Source organism: Corapipo altera, unplaced genomic scaffold, assembly GCF_003945725.1.
Source record: "Corapipo altera isolate COAL_440 unplaced genomic scaffold, ASM394572v1 112, whole genome shotgun sequence".
Taxonomy (NCBI): domain Eukaryota; kingdom Metazoa; phylum Chordata; class Aves; order Passeriformes; family Pipridae; genus Corapipo; species Corapipo altera.
Window position 1 is genome coordinate 3,999,316 of NW_020884899.1, and position 24,811 is coordinate 4,024,126.

The 24,811-nt window shown below is 55.4% G+C and overlaps 2 protein-coding genes across 2 annotated transcripts in view; both read right to left on the reverse strand.

Moving 5' to 3' along the window:
- Positions 1-2,111: 2,111 nt before the first annotated feature.
- Positions 2,112-3,200, reverse strand: LOC113949931 (translation initiation factor IF-2-like). The gene is made up of 2 exons (XM_027649094.1): positions 2,647-3,200; positions 2,112-2,613 (listed from the first exon to the last, which is right to left on the reverse strand). The coding sequence occupies exons 1-2, from the start codon at positions 3,004-3,006 to the stop codon at positions 2,293-2,295; spliced, it is 681 nt and encodes a 226-aa protein (XP_027504895.1). The 5' UTR covers positions 3,007-3,200; the 3' UTR covers positions 2,112-2,292.
- Positions 3,201-3,463: 263 nt separating this feature from the next.
- Positions 3,464-24,811, reverse strand: part of ERI3 (ERI1 exoribonuclease family member 3) — a 119,191-nt gene continuing 97,843 nt past the window's right edge. Inside the window, exon 7 of the mRNA XM_027649092.1 lies at positions 3,464-3,717. Coding sequence (XP_027504893.1) covers positions 3,635-3,717 — 83 coding nt within the window. The 3' untranslated portion in view covers positions 3,464-3,634. The remainder of the gene's footprint in view (positions 3,718-24,811) is intronic.

Here is a 24,811-nt window from a genome sequence, read left to right on the forward strand (position 1 = left end):
CCTTTCTCCTGACCATCCCAAAGCCCTGTCCATGTCAGTGAGGTGACATCCCCTGTGAGGGTGCCATCCCAGCCCCTTGTCACTGCTGGATTAGCTCTGCCCCTCTGGTCATGCAAGGACCTGGCTCTCCCTTACCCGGGCAGTGTGGTCCATTGGGCTCTGCCCAGAGTGCTGCTGGAGCCCTGGAGTTTGCTCTGGGACAGGTGGGTGTGTTTGCATGACCTGGGCACTCCCACCTGCTGACCCTGGTTTTTCTTTCATTTCCTGTCTCCCTCTTGGAGCAGAGAAAGTGAAGGGAGTTGGCCTCCAACTCCTCCTCTGTCAAAAAGGTGAAGAAACCATGAGCCCCTTGTGCAGGGTGAGGAGGAGGTGCGGAACTGTGTGCAGGGGCAGTGCCAGCTGTCCCAGAGCTGGCAGGGACAGATGGCTGCCTGCAGCTGTGGGGCAGGACGGGGACCTTGCTGGGGCAAACACTGCAGTGCTCCAGAGAAAAATGGGAGCCATCCCTTGCCCAGTGCCATGGCCCCAACCCCATCTGCCCTCAGAGTGGTGTGACCTCTGGGCACCTGCAGCAGGTGCTCGAGGGTGGCCACAGGGCTGTGCAGGGCTCTGCCCAAGGCCACCCACGGCTGCCCTGTGGCCACCAGTGCAGGCTGTGGTTTATGACTTTTTTTTTTACGTGCTCTGTAAATACAGAGCCCATCACTTGTACTAGAGCAGAACCATCCTTAGCCCTGGTGAGCCTGCACGGAGCTGTCTCACCTCCACCTCAGGCAGGCTGGGCACTGCTTGACCCTACTGGGAGCCCTGGCTGCCGGTGGCTGTCCCTGAGCCCATCCGCCTCAGGCACCAGGTGACAGCTGGAGTTGCTGCAGCAACTTTGGGGCTGCCAAGTGCTGCTCCAGGCTGCTGCTGCGCTGCCCACACCGGGCTGGGGAGCTCTGTCCAGCATCCCACGTTCCCAGCCCCTGTGCAACTGCTCACCTCCGTCAACTGTTGCATGCCTGACACCTACAGCTTGCTTGGGTGAAGGGATGCCCCTGCTGGAAACACTCCTGTTGTCCCCCCACTGTCAGGACAGTTCCTCCTCCTGCTGCCTTGCCCAAGGTTTCCATGTGGTGAGAGGCACCCCTGGTCACTGCACCTCATGTTTTGCAGAGCTTTGGAGGGGCTGAGGCATCGCACTGGGAGCCCTGGCACAGGCAGCCCTGGCTGCGTGCCCCACTCTGGGCTACTGCCCACCTGCCCACCCCGTGTCCCCTCCACCTGCCTTTCAAGTGTGACTGACCATCGATCCACCGTGACAATGTCCTCTGAGTCACATTCTTGCCTGCAGGAGTAAAGGGCAAAGGCCAAGTTCTTAGTTTTCATAAAAAACTAATTAGACAACTCCATCGAAAACGGGTCAATAAAGCTGATTGGGGCTGCACAGGGAGCCGGTACAGCCCCTGTGACCTTCGCATGGAACAAGTGGCTGCCCCTTCCCTCTGGGAGCTGCCCACTTGGTGCCAGCTGGATACCTGTGACCCTATTACCCAGTGGCACCCTGGTTCCGGGCAGGTCTCTTGGGCACCTGGAAACGGTGGCAGTTCTTGCCCAGCTGGGTGTGGCTCTGGCACTCCCTGGTGCTGCACTTGTGCTGGCTCTGCTGGCTGGGGCAGAGTGGGTGCCCCAGTGCCCAGGGCAGAGCTACGCTGGCCCCAGCCTGTAGCTGAGATGCTCCAAGTGCAGCAGTGGCTGTGTGGGAACGGTCTGCCAGGCTGCAGGGTGGCAGGACAGATGCCAGTGGGACATGGTAGCGGCTGTCACACTGCACCAGATGTGCACCCTGGGTACAGTCCAGCTGTGACAGGCTGGTGGCAGCCTCAGGGCAGAGCTGCCTTGGGGCACAACCAAAGCCGAGGTGGTGGTGGGGTTGCTGCCCACCCACAGTGCCCATGCTGGAGAGCAGGGCAGTGTTCCCAGCAGGGAACCTCGACCGCCCTTTCATAGTCCAAGACCTTGCCTTTCCGGGGAGCATGGATGTGCCATACCCCAAGGAGCACCCTGCTCCCACCTACCCAGGCGGCACACCCTTGCCTCTGCCCCCCACACAAACTCACACGTGCATGGGCACAGCCCGGGCTCCTTTACCCCCAAACTTTATTCATGTGGCACATTTACAGCAAGGATTGGAATAACTAGACAATGAAAATGCTGGGGTTGCATTATCGGTTGGTTTAACTGGAACACCACACACCATGCAGTCATGTACCGCCAAGTTCAGTGCCTGTATTGCCCTTCTGGCTGCCGTCACCGGCTTCGCTCCAGGCCATGCACGCACGGGCCCGGGGCTGCAGCCTCCCTGCAGGTCAGCGCCCGGACGAGGGCTCCATTCAGCAGGGCCCCGGGGCTGGGTGACTCCGAGGGGACGTACGCCCTCAGCCCGCCCCATGGCTGCCCCCCAACCGCGCCGGCCGGCCGGGAGCCCACCCAGCCGGAGGGGATGTGCTCGGCAACTCTCTCAGGCAACAAGCCAGCTGCTGCTGAGCGTCCGCAGGGACCTGTGAGGGGCACAGCACGTGGGCACGTGGGGGGCCGAGCCTCAGCTCGGGAACCGAGGGAGGTCGGGGGGGGGTGAGGGGGGAGCGCGCTCGGGGCCGGGGGCGATTTGCGGATTTGCGGATTTGCAGCTGCCCCGCTCGGGTGCCCCGGGCCGGGGCCAGCGCGCGCGGGCACGTCCACCGCCGGCAACGGACGCGGTGCTGGGCGCCTGTCCCCGATGGAGCTGGAACGGATGGGCGGGGACGGGGCAGGGCTGGGCATCCCACCCAGCCCCGCAAGAGGCACGAGCAGACGGAACGGGGACTGGACGGGGCTCCACGCGGACACTGTCACCTCCCTCCTGCCGCCCGCCCGCCCGCCGGGCCCCCGCCCCACTGAAGGGAGCCCTCTGGGGCCCCGCAGCCCGCGGTGGGGCTGCCAGGGGCTCTGCAGCGGAGAATACAGGCACTTCACCTTGAACATAAAGAGACGGATCGCGTTTGTCACATACAGGAGTCAGAGAGGGGTTAGTGTTGACTCAAAAAGGGGAAAAGGCGCTCAAGGGAGAGGCGGGGGGGCTGGCGGAGAGGGCGAGGGGCCGTCTCGACACGCTGAGCCTCCGTGAGCGCTGCCCGAGTGCAGGCACACACCGGCCTTGCTGCAGCAGCCATCGAGGCCTGAAAACATAAAACCAGAGAAGAGAAAGAAGAAGGAAAGGTGGGTACGGCCCATGCCGGGGTGGAGATGGGGGATGCTCTGGCTACGGGGCGGGAGAGGGAGGACGGGGTGGGATATGGAGGGAGGGACGGAAATCAGGAGCCAAAGAAAAAGAACAAACTACGAGTCTAAAATGTGGTGCAAGCGCCCTACGCGGCTGTCCGCTAGCATGGCATAATGTCCGGAGCAGCCCAGAGAGGGAGTCACATCAGGTCTACACAGATTTGCCTTCCCATATATACAACCTCTACTGGAGTTAACAGCTGAAATTGAGATTTTTTTTTGTGTCGGTTCCTCTGGCCTCGGTTGCCGTTTTTTTTTTAATGCTGGAGCCCGTCCTCCCCGCCTCGCCGGCGCCGGGCGCATGCAGCCCTTGCCTGGCTTGCCTTGGGGATCAAAAGGGTTTGGAGGTCTGCTTGAAGATGAAGCCTCTATGGGCCAGTGTCTTCATGATGTTGGCGATGTTCTTACAGTCATCTGCAGAGAGAGCACAACAGATACTGGGTTAGAGACACAATCCAAGCAGGAGTTGTTTGATCAATCCCTGAATCCCACGCTGGGGCTGTGTCCCCCCCAGTCCAGGCACTCTGACCCAAGGACCTTGCAGTGATGTGGGGTGACTGCAAAGTCTCCAGCTTACCAGCACTGGCCACCTGCATCCCGATACAACCCATCCTGAGACGGATCCATGTCCAGGACCTGGAGGTCAGAGTCATCCCTGTTCCCACCAGAGCCAACCCTTGGTGCTGTCCCGTGCCCACTGACCACAGGTGACAAGTGGCAGGTGGTCGGGACAAGCAAGCCACAGGCACTCCCAGTGTCAGGCCGTGGCAAAGCAGCAAGCCGGGAAGGGGGAAGGCTCTGGCTGGTGTTATTTACCTGGGACTAAACTCAGGCACCGTTTGCTAAAATAGAAGCCGGGCTTAAATTGATTCCTAGTGTCTATATTTCATGTTGAAAATTGGCTTGTAAATCCATGTTTTGATCTATGAGGGCCGTCTCCTTAAGAAAAAGCAAGAGTAAATGTGTAATTTCTCCCTTGACAGCACACGGCGCAGAGGCGATCCTTCTTCCCGCTCCCCTCCGTTTCGGGACAGCTCCACTCGTTCCGATTACCACTCTTTCTTCCTCGCCCCACGCCTTGATGTCTCCATTTCATTACCGCCCGCCCATTTATCAAGCTGTTACCGTAAGGGTGACTTTGCCCACTTGCGTGTGGCAGCGGGGCCCGGCTGACACAGGGAGAGGGTGCCCCAGCAAGGGGGGGCACAGGCAAGGCCCCCCTCTCCCCGCCACTGCTGGATGGATGTTGTGGTGGAGGAAAGGCTGCATCATTACTGATGTGTAAATGATAAAGAAGCCTCCACATCCATCTCCCAACTGTAAATCCAGGGAGTGCTTTATAATCAAGCTACAGCAATAATAATGTGAAATTAGGTCTCTCTATCAACGGGAGGAGGCCTTTTAATCACGGCTTAAAGGGTGCAAACGCTGTTTATCATAATTGAACTGTATCCGGGCTAATTGTGGCCATATTTCACTGTCTAGGAGACAGCAGGCTGCCTGCTGACAGTGCCGTGTGCTGGATTGAGGGCCCCCTGCAGCCGGGCAGCTCTGCCCTGCTGCCAGGAGCCTGCCTGCAGGGACAGGGCTGCCCGGCCTCCTGGACACTCCCTGATGGACCAGCAGTGCTGCCCTGCTCTGCTGCACCCAGTGACATACTGGAAAAGCCATCACCTGTCCCCCAGTGTCACTTGGAGGTGCAGGGGCTTTCCCCATGCACAGCTCCCCGAGAGGCTGCCCTGAGCTGCCAGGGACTGTCCTGGCTGATGGTTGGCAGTGGAATAAGTAATGTCCCCATCAGAGCCATGTGCCTCCCAAGTGTCCCCTCGGTCTCTCTCATGGCACTCCTTTCCCTTGCTGGTGTGCCAGGCAGGGGAGAGGAGCTGGGCATGAGGACAGCCCAGTGAAGAAGGGGTGCCCCCAGCCCACTGATTGGCACAGGGGCAGGGATGAGCCTGTCTCTCTGTGCCTTTGTCCTCTCTGCTGCCCAAAGTGGCACCTATGGCTGCAGAAGGGCCCTGGAAGTGACAGGTGTCCTGCCTGGCCAAGCCACAGCACCAGCTCCTACTGCTGTCACTTGTTCCTGCTCAAGGGAGCCCCTCACTGTCCTTAGGACCCTCTGCTCCATCCATCTCACCCCTCAGACAGCTGAACCCCTTGGAGCCAGCTGCTAGTGGGACCTAACAGGGTAACAGTGGCTTAAAAGCTGGGGAAACCGAGGCAGGGGGAGGGCAACTGTCCCACCCAGCCGACCCTCACCTGGTAGCCCCCAAAACATAACAGAAAAGTAAATCCTGGCCTGTGAGCTGTGGGAGGTGTGTGGCAAGTGAGCAGTTTGGATGTGAAAGCACAGGCCCAGACATCCCACTGCCCACCTCCCTGCGTGCAGCATCACCCCAAGCTGGAGTGGGCAACTGGGGCTTGACTATTGCTCCATATTGCTGAAGGGGGAGCTGCACAGAGACCTGGGGAGACGCCAGACTGGCAGCAAGACCCCACAGCACCTCCTGGGACTTCTGAGCTGGTCCTTGGGGAGACCCTCTGGGACTGCTGGCTGCTTCCTGAACCCCATCAGCTGCCTCCCTGAAGCCCCAGTGTGCTCTGGCACTGGCTGCCAGTGGGACCCTGTGGGGTCAGTGCCAGCCACGTGGCTGTGCCAGCAGCACTGTCCTCACCATCCCAAACCATGCCATGGCCCCTGGCAGCGGGTGCGCCAAGCTCGTCATAAGTCATTTAGTGAGACTCCTTCCAAATCAGTGCTAAGGTAAACACGCTTATTATAATTATCCATGTAAAAAAAAATCAACAACAGCAGAACAACTTTCTAATATGCAATTACAGCCATCTATTGATTTTACAATGTAATCCGCTCCGATTGATTTAATAACACAATTATAGGCTGGCTCTCGGGATATTAGAGTGGGAGATTTTCATAAACTCCAAAGCAAAAAACTAAGCGGCTTTTAAAACAACACAGTCAGATGGCTGTTTGGGGAATTATTAGCAATATGAAATCCTCTAAATCTGGCCGTCGTTACCTTGTGAAAGGAATTTCTATTACAAAAATGGCAATTGACATCCTAAGAGAGCGCAAACGGGATTGCTCTGCTGCTTTTCAGTGCTTAATCCATCGCAAAGGTGACCAGCGGGTGGGGGATGAGTGGAGTCCGAGGCAGGCGGGAGGGCACAGGCAGCCCTGCCCACCCTGTGGCCACCCTCCCCAGCCCAGCTCTCCCCAGGGGGACACGTGGCTGTGGCAACGTTGCCCCAGCACCCAGACTGGCACCCACCAGCCCTGTCCCAAGTGGGTGACCCTGCCTGGGGCCGCAGAGGCTGGCAAGGTGCAGAACCCCCTTGTGATCCCCATCCCGGCACACCTGGCACGCCCCAGTCCCAGACACCTCCAGGGGCCACAGGGGTGCCCCCCTGTGTCCCAGGCCTGAGCAGGGGGCTGGGGTGAAGGTGGTCCCATCTGCCGGCCGGCGCAGCTCTGCGGGTGCTGCAGAGGTTCGCGCGTGCACACGCGTCCCCGCTCTCCTCCCACTCGCTCCCTCAATGTATTCCCGACTTTATGGGCACATTTTTCTTGTCAAGCTGACAGGGTTGCTAAGTGGATTTCTCCCTGATATGCGGACGGATTATCACATTACTCCAATGTCCTACACAAACATATTACTTTATATTCAATAGCCCTAATGAATATAAACTGCTTTTTCTTTTTTTGGGGTGGGGGGTAATCTATAGATTTTTAATGAGGGCACTATTAACTCCCTCCTCTTTAAAACAGACTTAGGTGCAGCCTCTGAGTGGAAAATCAATGGTGTTATTGTAGGAATATTGTATATTGATATTGTAATAATAAGATGCAATTGATTTAGGGGTGTTGTGCGGTGTGTGTGAAAGGGGTCAGCAGGGGGTTATCCTGCCTCCTGTAAATGGAGTGGTGGCTCTGCCCTGCCCCCCTGCCCCTCACCTTGCTGTGCCACTTCCGAGCATCGTCCCATGTCCCAGGATAGCTGGGGCCGAGTCTGCCCTGAGGTGCTGGGCCCTGGCTACCTCTGGGACCCTCCTTTGGCCCAGCTGCCAGTGTAGCGTGGGGTGACGCGACACCTCAGCCTCTCCCTGTCCTGGCTGGCTTAGCCCACCAGGTTTTAAACCTCTGCAACATCACATTGCCACAAAACCCACGTCCCGACCCTCTCCACAGCTTGTCAAGCTCTTGCTGCAGTGACAGACAAGGACAGTGGCACGTGCATGTGCATGGGGCACCGGGATGCTCTCTTAGTTAGGGTTGAAGTTTGCTGCAGTTCAGCATCGCTGGCTGCCCTCGTCCTTGGAGGGGGTAGACATTCCCATCACATTCCTCTGCCAGAATAGAGGCAGAAACACCTCAGCCTGTGCTGCTGGGCTGCTTGCCCAGCAAGTGCCCTCCCTCGAGCCACTTCATAGCAGCGCTCCCGTGAACCCAGGATGAGCTCAAGGATTCCTTCAGCAAGAGTCTGTGCTGCGAGATTGAACTGCCAGGAGCAGTGATGCTCACTCCGGGGAGAGCATCCTCTCCACACCCACTCCAGGCACTGGGAGGAAGGGAAGGGGCTGCTGCCCCATGCATGGCAACCTGCTGGTATTTCTCCCACCTCTCCCATGGGACCAAACCACCCAGACACCTCCACCACGGAGGCTCAGGGGACTGAGTGCTGCCACAACCGCTGTGCAGTGGGCCGAGACACTCGTGGTGCAAGGAGGGAGCTTTTCCATCCCGGCAGCTGCCCCGGTGGGCTGAGGGTGATTGGGGGACTGCAGGGCCCCCCCAAATGGGCTCATTTGGTGGCAGCCCCACTGCACCTGTGCTGTGGCCGGGAAGACGGATCACCCCCGGCCCAAGCTGAGCAGGTCCATATTTAAACTGTCCCCATGCTTTATGGGCTGTACAAGAACTGATGCTCAGGCGCCGAGGGGCCATTTGTCAATGTTCTAATGGCAGATTACTGTTAATGAATAATATCACCGCTGCCTTTGTATAACAGCTCCCTGCAAAGCGGAAACAGGGCCGCCAGGCCACCCCCGCCCTTCGCCTCCCCGCTGCCGACCTCGGGTGACAGCAGCTGGCCCTGTGACCAGCAGGAGCCGTACGGACCCCCTGCAGCCCAGCACTGCTGCTGCTGTCCCCAGCAATCACGAAAGGGAGTGCTGGGTGTCGTGTCCCCACAGTGGGATGTGCTGCTCCTCGTGAGCAGGAATGTCCCCAGCAGGGGACAGCCATCAGGGACAGCGTCTTCCCAGCACGTGGAGCCAGGCTCTTGCAGCTCCTCACCCTGACCATACTGGAGCCAGGAGGGAGTTGTGTCTGATCTAAATCTATCCCCACCAGGATGCCAGACATAGTGGTGACAAGTATGTGTCAGATCCCAGAGCTCCCAGCTCACAGGGATCCACAGGGACACTGGGGATGGTCCTGCCGAGCTGCTCCCAAATTAATGGCCTCATAATCCTGCGTGTGGGGCGAGGGGCTCTGCGTGCCCCGCACAGCCGGCAGGTATATTAGGTGGAGCTGACAGCGACGTGCAGAATATTAAGAATAACTTACCTCATTATCTGCAATTACGTTACTGCCACACACCTCATTTCTTCATGAAGAAAAGAAAATTAGTTTTATATTGACTTCATCCCAGTGCCTCCCTGCCTGCCCCACCACAGAGCGCCCACATGGGCTCTGAAAAGGGGCTGGACACAATTCATACTCACCCTCCATCAACCTGTTGCTGTATGTGTCCCAGGGGGGATGGGATGCCTGTCCCACCCCTACACACCGGGGTCAACGAGACCTCCAAATCCACTGTATCCCAGCAGGGACACTGAAGCAGGGAGGGCCTGTCTCTGACAGTTCTCAGGTCTGTATGGAGGTGACAAGTGCAGCAAAGGGGTGGCGAACCTGCTGCCCTGGGCACCTGCTTCCTCCCACCCGTGCTGGCCACTGTCAACCTGTGGGTGACAGGACGCTTCCTCCTGTCCTCCACACCGGGGCCATTCTTCCCATCGTGCACCCACCATGCTGGCCCTCTCCCAGGGCAGAGTGGAGTGGCTGGGGACTCTACGCTGCAAGACACCCATCTGCTGAGACACCCTCCAGCCTCACAGGCTGCTGGATGGCCTGGCACAGGCGATACTGTGTGTGGGAACCCTGAGATCTGAGGGATCCCTGTTGGAAGGAATGGGCAGCAGGGGCTGACCTCTCTTACAACATTCCCAACAGCTCCCGGAGCCTACGAGCCTGAAGGGCATCGACAATGCTGGAGCCAAGGGTGACACAGCACGCTCAGAGGCCTCAGCTTGTCCTTCAGCCCCTGCACTGTCCCTGCACACCCAGCATCCTTGCAGGCTGGCTGCTGGGCATCCCTGAGCAAACAAAGCGAGCGCTGCCATCTCCCCGCTCCTGGCTGCGGCCACGGCCACGCACCGGCCGGGAGAGAAGGGGAGAGGCAGGCAAGGCAATACAGGGAAAAAAGCCAATTTCATCTTTATTAGAAGGAGATTTCTCTTTTAGTAATAAGCACACTTCAAATAATTAGCGTGTTTTACGTAATAATGAAATTATGGAAATGCAGGCCACTTATTCAAACAAGTCACCATTACCATATTTTTAAATATTAGACTTAATTAGAGTTTATCACTTCAGAGAAGTACGAGGAGTGGAGATTTTTTTTCCTTTACAAAAAAAATCCTCATAAAGTGTTTATTAAGAGCGGGTAAGAAGGGGATAATGATCTGTTTGGAAATTAAGGCAATCAAACATTTAATGCTCTGCACTCCTGTAGGCAAAAGCATTCAAATGAGTCAATTATACATCCATTATCCAGGCACGATTAAACAAGGCAGGACGGGGAATTTGTCCTCCGCATCATGCGATTGTCGCGAGGACTTATGTCCACTTAAAGGCAGATAATAAAACACTAAACTTGGGAAGAAGAGAGGACTGAGCCAAGGGAAGAAAAGGGGAAGAGAGGCAGTGGGTCAGTGGGACCGCAGAGGGGCAAGGGTGGGAGGTGGGTAAAGATGGAGCCGTGTCTGCATCCCAGTCCTTCATAAATCAAAGTAATTAAGTTAACATGAAAATCAACTTCACCATCCCGTTAAATTACAGTATTTGCATATTAGGACTCAAATGAAGTAGGTAGCGGGCGAGGGGGCTGGGAGGGAAGGAGGGAGTGGGGGGGGTCAGGGGAGAAGGATAGGGAGGACCGTGCACCAAAAAGGGAACCATTTATTACGGTGAATAACTAATTTCAGAATTTATAGCGCTGGATTTTCGTTCCTGTGCCATTTATATTACAGAAGGAAATTAAGGGGCGGGCAGGAGGCTGGCTGGACATCTTTCTGCGTTATTGCTTGTCTGCCATTTGCAAATCATTATTAATTGTGGCCCATGTCGCTGGTGCAGCAGGGCAGGGTGCCTGGACAGCCGGAGCAGACACACATATCTCTTCATCAGGACCCCAGCCGCTAGCCCTGGAGAGCCAATTACCCCTCCCTGATTGGTATCAGATAAGGAGGGAATTTTTACAAATTAGGGAATAAATAGAATTTCCACACGTGGAGCAGGGAGGGCTTGAGAGGCAGTAATGAAAAACGATACATCACCATCAGCCAGACAACCCTATTCATACGCCGATGCATTACACTCACTACTCATAATCCTACCGAGTGACAGACAACCGCTGAGCCGGCCGAGCTGGAGGGGAGCGCATCCCGATGGCCAGCCTGCTCCGGAGCACGGTCTCCAGCCACCAGCACCCTTGCAGCAGCCCACGGAGGTCCCCGCTCCACCAGCCCTGTGGCACAGCCTCTGCCGTGACCTCGACAGCTTCACACAGCCTGCATGGCATCACTGGGCTGTGCGGGCAGGAGGGACAGACCTCCTGGCAGGGGTGATGCTGCACGGGAGCCATCCCTGCTCTGCTGCCAGCAGGAGGAGCCCAGCGGGGCAAGCCTCCAAACTCAGCCCCAAGTTTGGCCATTAAAGTCACCCAGCTGCATCCGAGCCTCTCACCTGATTCCCACATCTTCCCTAAAATTACCCAGTCCAAACTGTGTCCTGAAGAAGGCTGCCTCCTCCCTGCATTGTCCTGCCATGACCACTAGATCCCTACCTAATTTCCAACCTGTATTTGTCTTCTTGTACTATTCAGCCCCCAGACCAGCCCCTGTGTTGCTCAGCCAGCCCTGGGTACCCAATGTCAGCAAAATCCCTGTGTCACCTTGTGAGCAGTGCTGGACTCGAAAATGGGAGAGGCAGCACCGGCTCCAACCAGCCACAGGAGCAAAGGATGTGCTCCTGCACAGCTCTGCAGCATTGGGAATGGACTCAGGCTGGGATACCTCCATTCCCCTTAAGCCTGCCACTGAGGCAGCCCCAATGCCAGCCCTTGCTCAGGACAGGCCCCAGAGATGCCAGCCATCTGTGTCCCACAGTCCACCTCCAGACCCTGGCAGCTCCCTGTGGCAGCACAGTCCTTTCCCTGGGCTGTGACGGTGCTGGATGGCCCTGGGGATGCAGCAAGCACCCAGCTAATGGGGCCTGGCATGTGGTTGGCCTCAGAAAGAGCAAACCCTGGAAGTGTGGGGACCCCACTGACACTCCTGAGCCCAGTTTGCTCCGTACTCCCCAGTGCTGGAGCTGCGCACCTCCACACCTCTAATTAGCTCTCCCTTATGACAAGCACGTCACTAAACAAAATGCTCAGCAGATCAATCTCGCCTGTAAGTCACGCAGCCTTTAATTTATTCAGCATACAATGTCGCTCCACCGCTGCCTCCCTGTAATTTATACCGTACACTGTCGTGTATTATTTAAGTCCCCTGAGTGTTTTACAGTTCCCCTCAAAGTCGCCGTGCAAAATAAAGTCACGGTGGGGCACCGGCGAGGTGCAGGGAGGATGCAAACTGCCCCCATGCTGGTATGAGACCCCTGTCCTTGCACAGGGACAAGGTGATGGTGGCAAGTTCCTCCTTGTGGGGGGAAATGGAACAGAAGGTGGGCCCCCACAGGAACCCAGTAAACCACAGGTTCCAATGCTGGTGCTCCCTTAGAGGAGGAGCAAAGGGGAGAGAGCAGGAGGACTCATACCAGGCCCTGAGAGCAGGAGGTCCTATCCCAAAACTGAGGTAAAGACCAGGGTTAGACTGGGCTGAGAGCTGGCTGGCAGCTGGTACGGCAGCTCTGAGCAGCTCGAGAGCTTGTCTTTGGCCGTGCAGCTGGATGGAAACAGTCAGTGATGTAAAGCTGGATATCCTCCGCAGGGAAGGTTAAAACCTCTGTTCAGTGTAAAGTTGCCATATCTAAGCACTTATGATCATGATATTTATGGCTAGTTTATTCCAGGCTGTTAAAGGCAGCAGTAGTTATCCACAGATAAAGGGAATTCGGTTCCCCTGACACCTTTCCTCCCTGCAGTGAAGGCATGCCTGGCCAGAGCCGGGTGCTCATGGTGTTGTAACTCATCCAGTGGTCCCTGCCAGAGCCAGCACTGGGACCAGGCATGCAGACATTTGGCAGGGCAGGGATGGTGGCCCTGTTTCTGCTGTGTGGGAGCTGTGGGGACATACGTGGGACATGCTGTCTCCCTGCCTCTGACTGATGCCACTGGAGCCAGGAGGTCCCCAGGCTGCAGGGAGTAATTCAGTTTGCCCCCCACCACTGCTCTGCTCCACATCCAGTTCCTGACACTCAGTCCCACCAGTGGGATTGGGACCCTAATTAGGGAGAAATTTCAAGGGAGAAAAGAGAGAGTTTATAAAGCTGAGTTTCTCCTGCCTGAGTGACATGAGATGTCAGAGAAAGGAAATAAAAGGCAAGAATGCAATTCCAGCGCTGCCGAGAGTGTATCGTGAGTCCTAATGGAAAGTTCTCCTGCTCTTTAAAGCTTGGTCAGATGGCCTAGTTATTGCTTTAAAAGGACCCAGAATCAAACTGCGACGCCGCACTCGAAGCCTTCAAATAAAGCGAGCTGTTTCTGCAAGTCCGGCGAGGCAGAGGCAGGCGATTACACAGAGAAGGGCAGGTCTCTCTATCTTGGAGGGAGACCTACCTATTTTTAAACATTAGCTCCAAATCAGCAGCTCACCTCTTTGTCTAACCCAAACCCTCTCTTGCCTTCTGGAGACGAGATCAAACGCCAGCCCTGCTGCCATTGTTTCTCTCCCAGCGAGATGGATGCGGGACTGTAATCTTCCCACAAAGCCACATGCTTCAAAGGTATCAAAAGTGCTTATTAAAAGTCCTAGGAAACTAATTTAATAACATCCCAAAGGGCTGGAAAAATCAGCGCTGGCAGCTCAAAATATAACCTGGCGAGGGAGACAGGCCTCTGTTCAACATGACTTTGTCTGCGGGCAGCTGCACACAGGGCCAGGGCACTTCTGCAGACCTGCTACCCCTCTGCGGTGTGACTGCCCTGGTGCTGCCTGCTCTCCTGTCAGGGTCACAGCCAGGTGAGGTGTGTGGAGGACTCTGTGGGGCCGTGTAAGACTGCATCTTCACCAAGGGCTTTTTTGGGCCAGAGGCATCCTCACATGGTGGGGCCAGAGACCGTCTACCTGCCCCAGCTCTGTGGCTTGGCTCCCCTTCTCGAGCCAGAGAGTCCTGCACCATCCCAGGGACAGGATTTCAGGCTTGCCTCAGGAACATGAAAGGCACTGTGTGGCTTTTCCAGCTATCTCAGCAGCTGCTGGAGTGGTGGCTTTGTTCCAGGCTTGTCCAGCCAGGCTGAAGAGAGCCACACGCGAGGTGGACGCATGCTGGTCCATGCATGGTGCAGGCGAGGATGTCAGTCAGGCCTGCAAAGCCACATCAGAGACCCGTGTGCTGCATGAGACAGATCTGCACATCTCTGCAGGGATGGGCCGGCACACGTGCCTTCCCACTAGTGTGTACATGCAGCAGGCACGTGCTCCCAGCCGCAGTGGCATGAGGGCTGTGCTCCCCTGTATCCCCCTGAGCCACTCCCTGCTCCCAGCCTGTGTCGCAGGACCCTGGGGCTGCTTCCCATCTGAATGGTGCAGGCTCCCGTGGAAAGGGGCAGAGGATGGAAATTAACGCTCCAGCCTCCGTCTCATCCTGCCCATTAGCGGGGCTGTTTTACTCCGGATCATTAAATATGTATATCTTATTACACGCCTTGTTACAGTATTGAGCTCTATTGACTGATAATAAATTCCAAGCATCATCCTGGTCATAAATTTATCTGGAGATGATGAAGACTCAATAATCTAGTCAAGCAGATAATATGATAGGGCCTTAAAAAAGATCATTACATTATATGCCAAAATTAAAAGTGAAATACACTTTATTAACACTGTTTCCACACTCGGGGCCATTACTTGTTATATCTCCTCTTGCCCTCCCACCCACCTGCACACCATTCCCCAAGTGAGCCAGGGAAGGCAAGACGAGGCAGAGCTGCCAAGATCTTCCCTGGCAGAGCCTGGCAGAGGGGTACAGGGGGGTGGCAGATGGCACACACAGGACTTTCCAGCTTGACCCCAAGTATGCTGGGCCCTGCCTGGTACAGCACCACAGCACCACTGGGCAGTGGCTCCTGAGCAACTCCAGGTGTCTCAACACACCCCTGCCCGCAGGCAGCCCTCAGCTGTAGTCATTAGGATGAAGGACAGCCTTGCCTCCCACCTCCATAAGGAAAAAACAACTTCCTGCAGCTTCAGGTCTCTGGAGAAAGCTGCCTACCCAGTGGGGTTAACCCAACATCTCCCACCTGACAGCTCCTCTCCCACAGGCTTGGGTAAGCTGCAGAGCCAAGACAGAGGTCCTCACTGACCACACTGCAGTGTGGCACAGACAGCCAGAGAGCAGAAATGGGGATATGGGTGCAGTTGGTGACCCCTCTGAGAGAGGAGGGTGCCTGGCAGGCTCCCAGCACCCTGCTGCCAGTCTCACCGAGCTGTCCCTTGGTGGGACAGTAAGAGCCAGGCAGCTCCCAGCGACCTGCCCCGGGGACTGGGGCTTGGTCCCCTCCTCCTGCTGGCCCTTCAAAGCCATTCCTCTCCTTTAATAAGCAGGTCACAGCCACTTAAACTCCTCTGATGGGGGCAGGTGGCTTGCACCCCTCTCGCCTGGCAGGGCGGCATGGCTGCACTCCTGCCTGCAGATCAGTGGCACGCAGCAAGTTTAAAGCGTCCCCACCCCGGGCCCCCTCCCCTCCGCCACCCTCCTCTCCAGACACGCAAGGTGACAAGCGCTGGGGGGCCCATGGATCAATGCTGCGACACAGATCGGCTGCCGGGAAAAACCAATCGCAGATCAGATGGAAACTGACTTCTTCTTGTATCTGCCCGGCTCTCGCAGGGATAGATTGGCTGGAGAAATCCGATGGTGAGAAGAGACAAAGGGGGAGGCGATGGGGAGAGGAGGAAAGGGCTGATAATGCTCTAATCTGTGACAGCCCGAGGATTTGCTGAAAACCATTATCACACTGCTCTCCCTTCTCTTGTCCCTGATAAAGCCCCAGCTAATCTGTTTGTTGCAGGTATTGAACAATGCATTTAGCGAAACAAGGGGTGTGTGTGCCCGCGGAGCACATTTTTTTCCCCTGCACCTCCGGCTTCACTGGGAGGCAACGGGGGAGAAGGAAGGGCAGGGATTATTTTGTCTGTGGACTCTGGGCCATGCTGCGGGCTGGGGTGTCATGCCTGGCACAGGGAAACATCTCTGCCGATCACCCTTAGCGAGTTTTGGGGAGCTTTTCTCTAGGACGATGTTCCATCTTCATAACGCAATCACAGAGGGCAATGAGCAAAGAAGCCCTGGTGATGCTGCAGTGCCGTGACACATCCCAGATGGAGCACCACCACCGCCCAGCGCACACCCAGCCGCGCTGCCACGGGGCAAAGCAGCTGAGACGGAGGGACACAGGGAATCTGTGCCCCGGGAACAGCTCCCGGGTACCCCGCCTGCTGGAGTCTGACTCTCTTAGTGCCTGCCTGTCCCAGTGCTGACCTCGTCCCTCCCCTTGTGAGAGGTGCTTTCTCCGGGGAGGAGAGATAATTCAGTGGCTGTGAAAGCCCAGACCCGGGGCTCTCGCAGCCGCCTGTTACAAACAGTTCTAGTGGAACATTAATTATAGTAATTTAGCCGTGGAACACTAACTGCAGCCAGTGCAATAGCATTCAGTACATTAGTGGCTATAACCCACTCCTTAAAAAAGACATTTGGCTACTGACAGCTGATAAAATGAGTTGTGAAGCATAACCAAAGGGGGGAAAAAATAATCAGAAGCGTGCTGTGAGCGAGCTGTGGGGCAGGAGGGTGGGGGGCAGCACCCCATGGGGTGCCGGGGGGGCGGGGGCGGAGGGGGCAGGAGGTGTCGGGGGGCTGCAACAGGCACCCTCCTGCCTGCCAGGTGGCCCACGGGCCAGCGGGCTCCCCGTGCCCCGGGCAGGGCTCAGCGAGGCGGGGGGTGCGGGGCTGTGTCTCGGCAGTATGTCAAACAGAAGGACATTTCCTTCTATCTCCCAGCTGCCGCCCCAGGGCACAATCCACCTACATTCAATCTTTACTCCACTACACATGTTTCCTTTCCAGCCTCGGATTATTTTTTATCATCAAATTACCGTGGCGATAAGATGGAGTAGATGTGATAGGGAGCAGAGAGTCCGCCCTCCCCTCTCCCCCACTTCCCCAGCGTCCCTCCTCCCTCCGCCAGGCCCAGTCTCCTGCCCTGATCAGGCAGGGGGGGTATCCAAATCTCAGGATGTGAGGAGAGACCCCCCTGAGCAGCTGGATTTTCTGCCTGGGACCAAACCGTGGCTGACAGTGAGCACCTGAGTGCAGGTAAGACTGCAGGTGGCCATCAGGCTGGCTGGGAAAACTTGCAGGGTGCCCTGTCGTGGCATGGGACCTCGCCAGCAGCTGGAGCTGAGCATCTGCTCCCCACTGCTCCTCTGCAGCACCCTGGCTCCCTCACATCACCCAATGGCCCACTCTGGCACCAGAGGTGTGACAGAGTGGTGATACCAGTGAGGCAGCAGGGACAGAGGGAGCCCTGGTGAAGGGGTGGCAGGAAAAGTACGGCTGTGCCGTTACCAAGAAGCGCTGCAAGAAGCCTGAGAAGTGCTGCAAGGCTCTGCTGTGATGAATCCTTCCCTTCTCCTTGTTTACTTCAGTCTGCAACAAATGAGTCCCTGTCTGTCCAGGGATAGCTCATCCGAAGGAATGCTCTTTCAGACCTCTCCCTCTAATCCCTATTAATTTAAATAATGCTTGCCCACTCTTCTCAAACTATTTATTATTTATCAGGTTTGTTTATTTGTAGCTAACAGGTAGCGCTCAGCATGCGTTCCCAGCACAGGGACAGGGGCCGTTCATCACACCGGCTCCCCCGCCATCCACCATCCGTCAATTACTCCTGCTTCCTTTAATTAGTAATGAGGACTAATATCTCTGCCTGGGATGGTGGCTGGAGCGGAACTTCCCTCCGGTGGCATCTGAGCAGCACAAGGGAGGGAATGAAAAATAAATAACTGTGCCAGGCTGTGGCTGCTGCTCCCGAAAGAGCAGAGGTGCTCACCAGCCCCACACACCCATTCCCAGGGAGGGTCTGGTCCCCTGCACACCAGAGGCTCCTACCCAGCAAGGCAGGGGAGGCAATACCAGCCACGTCCCGATCCATGGGTGCCCTCTTCTGCACAGCAGGGCCATCGTGAACCACGGGGGATCCCCTGCTGAGTCTCAGCTGCTGAGCTCTGCACAGGTATCAGCAGGGGAAAGTCTAAATTAAATGCCCATTAGAGCCTCTGGCCTCGCCTGGCGGTCCCTGGGAGCTCTGTATCAGAACATGCCATCCAGAAGGAGCCTAATAGCGAAGGCAGCACATGATATAAATGGAGCCCCTTTGATTTATTGACTGGGAGAAGTTTTTACACGATAGCCCATTAAGACGGACGGCTCTGTTTACAGCCAGGCCATCTAGCTATAGGGACCCTGCACTGGATGGTGTGTTTTGCTATTGCTCTTCAGGCAGACATCTCATTAAGGGGAACAGCATATGGAGCTCTTTGGATCTATACTTCATGAGTCCTGAGGGAGGCTTTTACCATTTTTAATAAGCGGGCAAGGTTAGCAAACCTGCAACGCAGTGACCTCCCCTCCCTGTGCGATGGATCTCCCTGAAACGCAGAGAGCTGGACTCACCGGGTGCGCACAGGACTCCATAAATCACCTCCCCACTGCCGGACGGGGAAACCGGCCGGGCAGGATGGCAATGGGGGGCTGGAGAAGGCAACGCTGCAGCCAAAATAGGACAGCAGCCACACGTGGCTCAGCCAAACGCACTGAGGGCAGGCAGCTTGGCAGAGAGCGGTGTGGAGTGTGCTCCAGCCCATCGTGCCAGTGGGGTGATGGGCAGCACATGGGTGACTCAGTCAGGAAAGGTGCTTTAAGGAGAGAGTGTTAACACGATAGCCACAGTGAAGGAAACAAAACCCCCAGCTGGCTGTTGAGGGGGATTATTCCATATTCAGTAACAGGCTGTTTAGGAGAACAAGTAATCTCTGGCAAAGACCTCCGGCTCTTCTCTGATCTGATAAAGCCGTGCAGCCCACAGGCAGGCTGGCCCCTGCAGGCACTGCCGAGGATGGATGCTGTGGGCTGGGGCTGCTGAGGCAGAAGGAGGATGGGGAAGGCAGGCACATGGGGTGAGCCACCATGGGATACAGGGGACACACTGCAAACAAGCTCACCCGGGACATTCTTCCAAAGCGAAAGGGTTTGTTTGTGCAAGGTTTGGGTGTTTGTGCTTGGGCACCACTTACACCCCCAGGTACAGCAGAACAGACATGCAGCCTCAAGGCGGTGGTAACACAAGCTTATGGGCAGAGCTCCCACCTTCTCCTCCTAGCCTGGGTACACCGCTGTGTGCTCATCCATTCCCCAGCAACAGCAATCTGGCTCTCGCCCATCAGCCAGACCTTAAATCCCTGTTTTCCACTCCTGTGGTACCAGCTAAGCACTGTAAACATCACCAATCACTGGCATTTAATTTACACATCTGAAATTCGCACCATGGAAAAACCTGCCAGAAAAGCAGGGAACTAAGAACGCGATTGTTTCCTTTTGAGAAGTCTGCCTGACTCTGGCTGGGAAAGAGGGAAGGCAGAGAAGGACAAACAGACAGACGTGGTGGCGTATTTGGGTCTCTTTCCAGCAATTCCCTCACAAACAGTCTGAGCATCTTTGAAATGAAATTTTGTAGGCGATTACCTCACAATGTGAACTTAATTGCTTCTGGTATTTAAAAAACCCCATTAAATTAAATGGCCGAGATATTGAGGCTTAAGCAATGGCTGCTTGCAATGCACAGTAACTACTGGCCTCATTACCAGGATGCCAAATCCAGCGGCGGAATGCACAGACCCATGTGACGTGATCGGTGCAGCTCTAATGCTCCCTCCCTGGCTCACACTCATTGGTGAGAGGATCTTCAACAGCAGTGAGAGTATGGCTCAGGGCAAGGCTGGCATTGAGCAGCAGCCCAACAGCATCCAAAGCTCCTGGTTCACCAAATCATCCCTGTTGGACAAGATGAGCCTGACCTGGGTGTCTGGAAGCCAAGAGAGTATTGGGCTACTTCAGCTTGATGAGAAGAGCAGTTGGAGTGGCAGAGTCCCACACTGCAGGACACCTGAGTCCTGCTCTGCCAGGACAGCAGGGTGACCTCCACTGATCCACTTTGGTCCCCGTTCCCGTTGCTTGCACTGTTCACACTCAGAGAGCAGCAGGTGCACAGCTCCCACAGGTGACTGTCAAGTGATGAGAGTTCAGCTGGTATCATTTATCCCCAGAGACAGCCCCAAAGTTGGTACTTTGCACCTCTTTACACCATCGCTGTGCAAAGGAGCTCTCCTCTGCCACACAGCTTGCGGCACTTCCCCGTTTTGCATTTAGTGCCATAATACAGCAGTGCTTTCACCTTACTTTACTTGTTTGTTTAAATTATTTACACTCCTTAGATGCAAGATTGCTCTCCAAAAGGAGCATCCTTTTGGCTGCTGCAGCTTTAAAATGACTTGCATCCATCACTCAATCGCTTTCAGGTCAAACACACGCTCCCGACTTAATGACCACATTTCCGCAGCAACAAATCTGTCACCGCTGTTTGTTTAAAGCCAACAATCTGTAGGAGCACTGTGTGCAGGGATTGAATTAACTCAGCATCTGAATGACTGTGGTGCCAGATCATTCAAATTGCACCTTTCCTAAGATCTTCCAGCAATGTTAATTAATGTTCCTTGGGTGATGTGCAACATGCTGCAGTGCACAGGGTTGCTGGAGAGAGCAAAGCACAATCCCTGTGGGCCTGGAGACATGGGAGCCAGGTTCCAGGTTGCCTCAGCCTCAGGAGCACACAGGGGTATTTGTGTTGGAAACAAAGAGGGACTAGTGTCTTCCCCTTGCTCTGACACAACCTACTCTGATTTTCCCCAAAGTTTAGTGATTCAGCTGAGATATTCCATGCTGGATGTCCAACTCACACTGAATTTTCTTGCCAGGAAATTCCAGCCTGAATCATTAATACATTGCCATCAACAAGAATGACAAATATGTTGCTATTTCCGTTAAATTTCAGTTACTTGCAGTTGCAAGGTTTTTTTGTGTGTGCCCAGATGTTTTGGAACAAAGCCTTGTAGTCTGTTGGGAAGGTGATTCTGGGGCCAGGGAATGTTTCAAATTTCCCCTCAGAATCAAACCAACTCTGGGCAAAGCCAGCTCTGCCTGCAGCCCTAGTCGGCTGCACGTGCGCTGTCACCCATCCCAGTGCTGGCCCCCTGCTCCCAGCTGCTGCAGCCCTCCTGGCACCCACTCCAGACACCTGCGTGGGAAGTGGGACCCAGCTCTCCGGGTGCTCGATGACTTCCCCAGGAAGTGCGAGGGAGGAAACTGTGTTATTGAAACACTTGCACCAACAAGAGCTGGAGTCAGGGGCAGGCAAGCGGGAGGAAACAGTGATGGTGAGTTAGTGGGGCTGGTGGCGGGGGCAGCTGGGACGATACCTGAGACATGGGGGAAGGGACTGGGACAAGGAAGCAAGGACAAAGAGCTAGGATGTGGAGAGAGAGGCAGACTGAGCTTGGCAAGATGTGCAGAGAAAGAAGGAGGGAGTGGGATTCAATCCAACACCAAACCACCTAGGGTCTCCTGCTACCCCATCCACAGCCTCCGGCAACTCCAGCCCTTGCTCTCCAGCAAGTCCTTGTCCCAAAGTCCCCATCCAGGCTCCTGGCCACAGACTCTGTTTGTCTGGGGAATTCGTATCTCCATGGAGCAGAACTGGGTTCTTCCAGGAGGTCCTAAACTGGAGAGCTAGAGCCCTCCCCCAGCCTCCCCTTGGCTCGCTGCAGTTAATTGGGGCACAGCTCTAATCTCTACCTGCCATTGATTTAAATTCAGCTCCAATTTTCTTCTTTGACCTTCTCTCCTCCAGACCTTGCTTGCAAACAGAACACAAATCCTCAAACATTCTCTTCATTTTTCCTGCAATATTCCAGCGTGCCCCAGTCCCAGGGTGGGGAAGGCAATGACTGATGCCTGTTTGAGCCCGGACCCTCACGCACAGGGATGGACACACCACTGCCTGCAGACACCTTTCCCAGGGCATGCTCATCCCGGCTCCAGCATGGAAATGGAAGTGGTGATGCTCTGACACCATCCAAATGACAAGAGAAAAGCATGATAAGGGGACATCAAGATGATTTCCTCCAGGACAGGTGCCTTTTTCCTAGAAGCCTGTGGATCCAAGTAGGGTATATGAGAGTGCTCCTGACTGTGCCCAGGTCTCAGCCGCTGGGTTTGCATTGAGCACTCATCCCACTGGAGGGATCATCTTCTGTCCACCTGAAAACTGGTCCCTCTGCACTGAGCCCTAACCCTGTGTGGGTTGGGATGCTTCAAAGGCAAGTGGAAGGAGATGAGCTGGCCACGAGCTAGGGGAAGATCTCTCCTTCCCTGTGTCTCTAGGGCCATGGATCAGGCACAGAAACCAGGAGCACCTGCTCCCAGCTCCCTTATGCCCCTGGCACTCTGCCATGATCTGGAAGGGGAGCCAGCCACTTGGAAGCAGTTAAATCAGATTACAGTGTGCTGGTGCAGACAAGCAGGGGAAGTGAGGGCCCAAGACAGTGCCTTGGAGATGTCCCTTGCAGAGAGACACTGCCAGCTCCATGAGGAATGGGGGAGGAGCTGCCAGGGGGGTTCAGGATGGGAAAAGCCCACGCCTTCCTGGCACCCCAAAATGGGTGGGCAACCTGCATCAAGGCTCCTTTCTCAAGAAAGTCTGGATGCCAGAATTTCAGCCCTCCTGGGGTTCTTCTTTTCCTAGCAGCAATCTGCTATGTAAAGTGGCTGGATATTTATAATTATGCTCAAAGTGGCCACTTTGAAAATCTATATGTCTCTAGGCTCCCTGTACATCATAATGTCAAGTCTGTGAATGGAGGCATCCATCAGAGGCCTCACATACATCACAGACCTCGGAGCTGTGATAAACACTTGGGAAATGCTCGCTGAACCCCATGTCCCACTGCTACCTTCTGGGCATGAGACTTGTCTGTGGGGGGTACCCCCATGCAGACTCTTCCAGGGGGGATGCCACAGGGTGCTCCTGAGTCGCTGCTCTGAGATGGGGATGGGAGCAGGGTCTGGGTTCCTCTAGCCCAGGGTCTTTCCTGCTGACCCTTGCTGTCCTCCAGGATGGGGGGCTTTCCTTCAGGTGGGACCATCAAAGCTATCACCCCATTTCCATGTTGTGGGCACACTGTCTGCAGAAAGGCATCTTTCACCTCTCTATATCTGGGAAAGACTCAGTTCTGAGAGGATGGTGAGCTACAAGGTCAAGATACACCCTTCAGCTCCACTCTTGGTCATCAGATTCCATCCCTCGGCCCCATCAACCCCAGGATGACCTGAGCCTGACTGAGAAAGATTAGGTTAGTGACAGAGACAGGGCTCAGTCCTCATTCCCAGCAGGGAAACCAATGGAGGGAGCTGAGCTCTCCTCTCTGGTAAAAAAGAGTCAGAGCTGACCCCGAGGTCATACTCCAGCTCACTGCCCCACTGCACTTGGAGGCAGTTTCTATGGCACCTTTCCCAATATGGGGACACAAAGCCCCCTCTTCAAGTCACCTCCCTGAGAGGTGGGGCAGGTGCCCTGCCAATGAGCTGACCCCAGGAGACCAGGAATGCCCCTCTCTGCTGGCAGCGTGGCGAGAGGACGCACAGCCTTCAATGACGCTTTGCCCAGGCTGTTCTTAAAAATTTATTACTCTGTTGCAACATGAAAAATAAGACAGAGAAGTAATCATTAGTATAACTATAACTCCCCGTGCAATAGTCCCACTTGTAAATTGAGATTTATGATTGCAGCTGCCGATATTTTAGAGGCCGGAGCAGGCAGCAGTGGCAGTACAGCCCAGCTACGCGCTGCCCCGACGCAGTTACAGTTTATCACAATCTGCAGAGATTATTGCAATGAATAATACACAACAGGCTGGCAGTGAAGAACTATTCCCGATCAAACGCTTCTGTAAACAACTGAATAAATAATATTGCTCAGCCCCTCTTTAGAGCCCTTGGAGGCCCAGGGAAATCTCTCATTACTCAGCAGGAGAGGCAGCAGAGGGCTTGGAGATGCCATGAGGAAGAGATGCAGTGACTCTGGGCAGGCACAGGACATCCCAGGGATGGGCATTTGCCAAGCAGACAGCTCACCCTCTCGTTTTTTCACAGAAAAGGAGGCTGAGACACCGAAAAGACCTGCTCACGGTCTCACAGTTCCACGTGCAGCCAGGAACAACCTCCTTGGACAGCCAGACAGATGCAAGCTCAGACAGACAGGTATTGCTGTTATCTCTTCTGCTTGGCAAGGCTTTTGCTCACTTCTGATACTGAGTTGGAAACAGGTAAAGAGCAGGCTGGGGGGCAGCCTGGCCCGCAGGCAGCTGGACCCCATCTGCAGCAGGGATGGGACATTTGGGGCCGAGCCCACTGGCAGCAGGGCTCCATGCACTCCCTGAAATGTCAGTAAGTAATGCAGTGTGATCGGGGTTGTGGTTGTGTGCCAACAGCTGCAGAAAGGGCATTTCTCACACAGCTTGAAAGGATAAAGTTCAACTCCGTGATGCCCCAGGTTCCCCCATCACAGCGAGCTCTGGCTTGGCCACCACGCTGTCCTGCCACAGGTATTGGGTCTGCAGAGACCCCCACCCAGAGGGGAAGGAGGGAGGACTCACCCCTTCCCCAGCACACAGAGGTGCTTTATTTAGTCTCCAAACGTCTGAGCTCAAAATACAGTCAGCACTGGAGGAGGGACTTGAAAGGAGCTAACAAAGCGCTATAACCCTTCTTGGGCTATAAACCAGCCCTGCAGCAGCTCTTGGATGTTTCAGAGCCTTCATACCATGCTTTCTGTGGGGTGCCTCTGCTTAGACATCTGCAGACAGGGAA

Coding starts and splice junctions, on each gene's coding strand:
- LOC113949931 (XM_027649094.1), bottom strand. CDS start 3,006: ATGTTCAAGGTGAAGTGCCTGTATTCTCCGCTGCAGAGCCCCTGGCAG. Junction 2,614..2,646: donor ATCCGCAAATCCGCAAATCG/CCCCCGGCCCCG, acceptor CCCCCTCACCCC/CCCCCGACCTCCCTCGGTTC.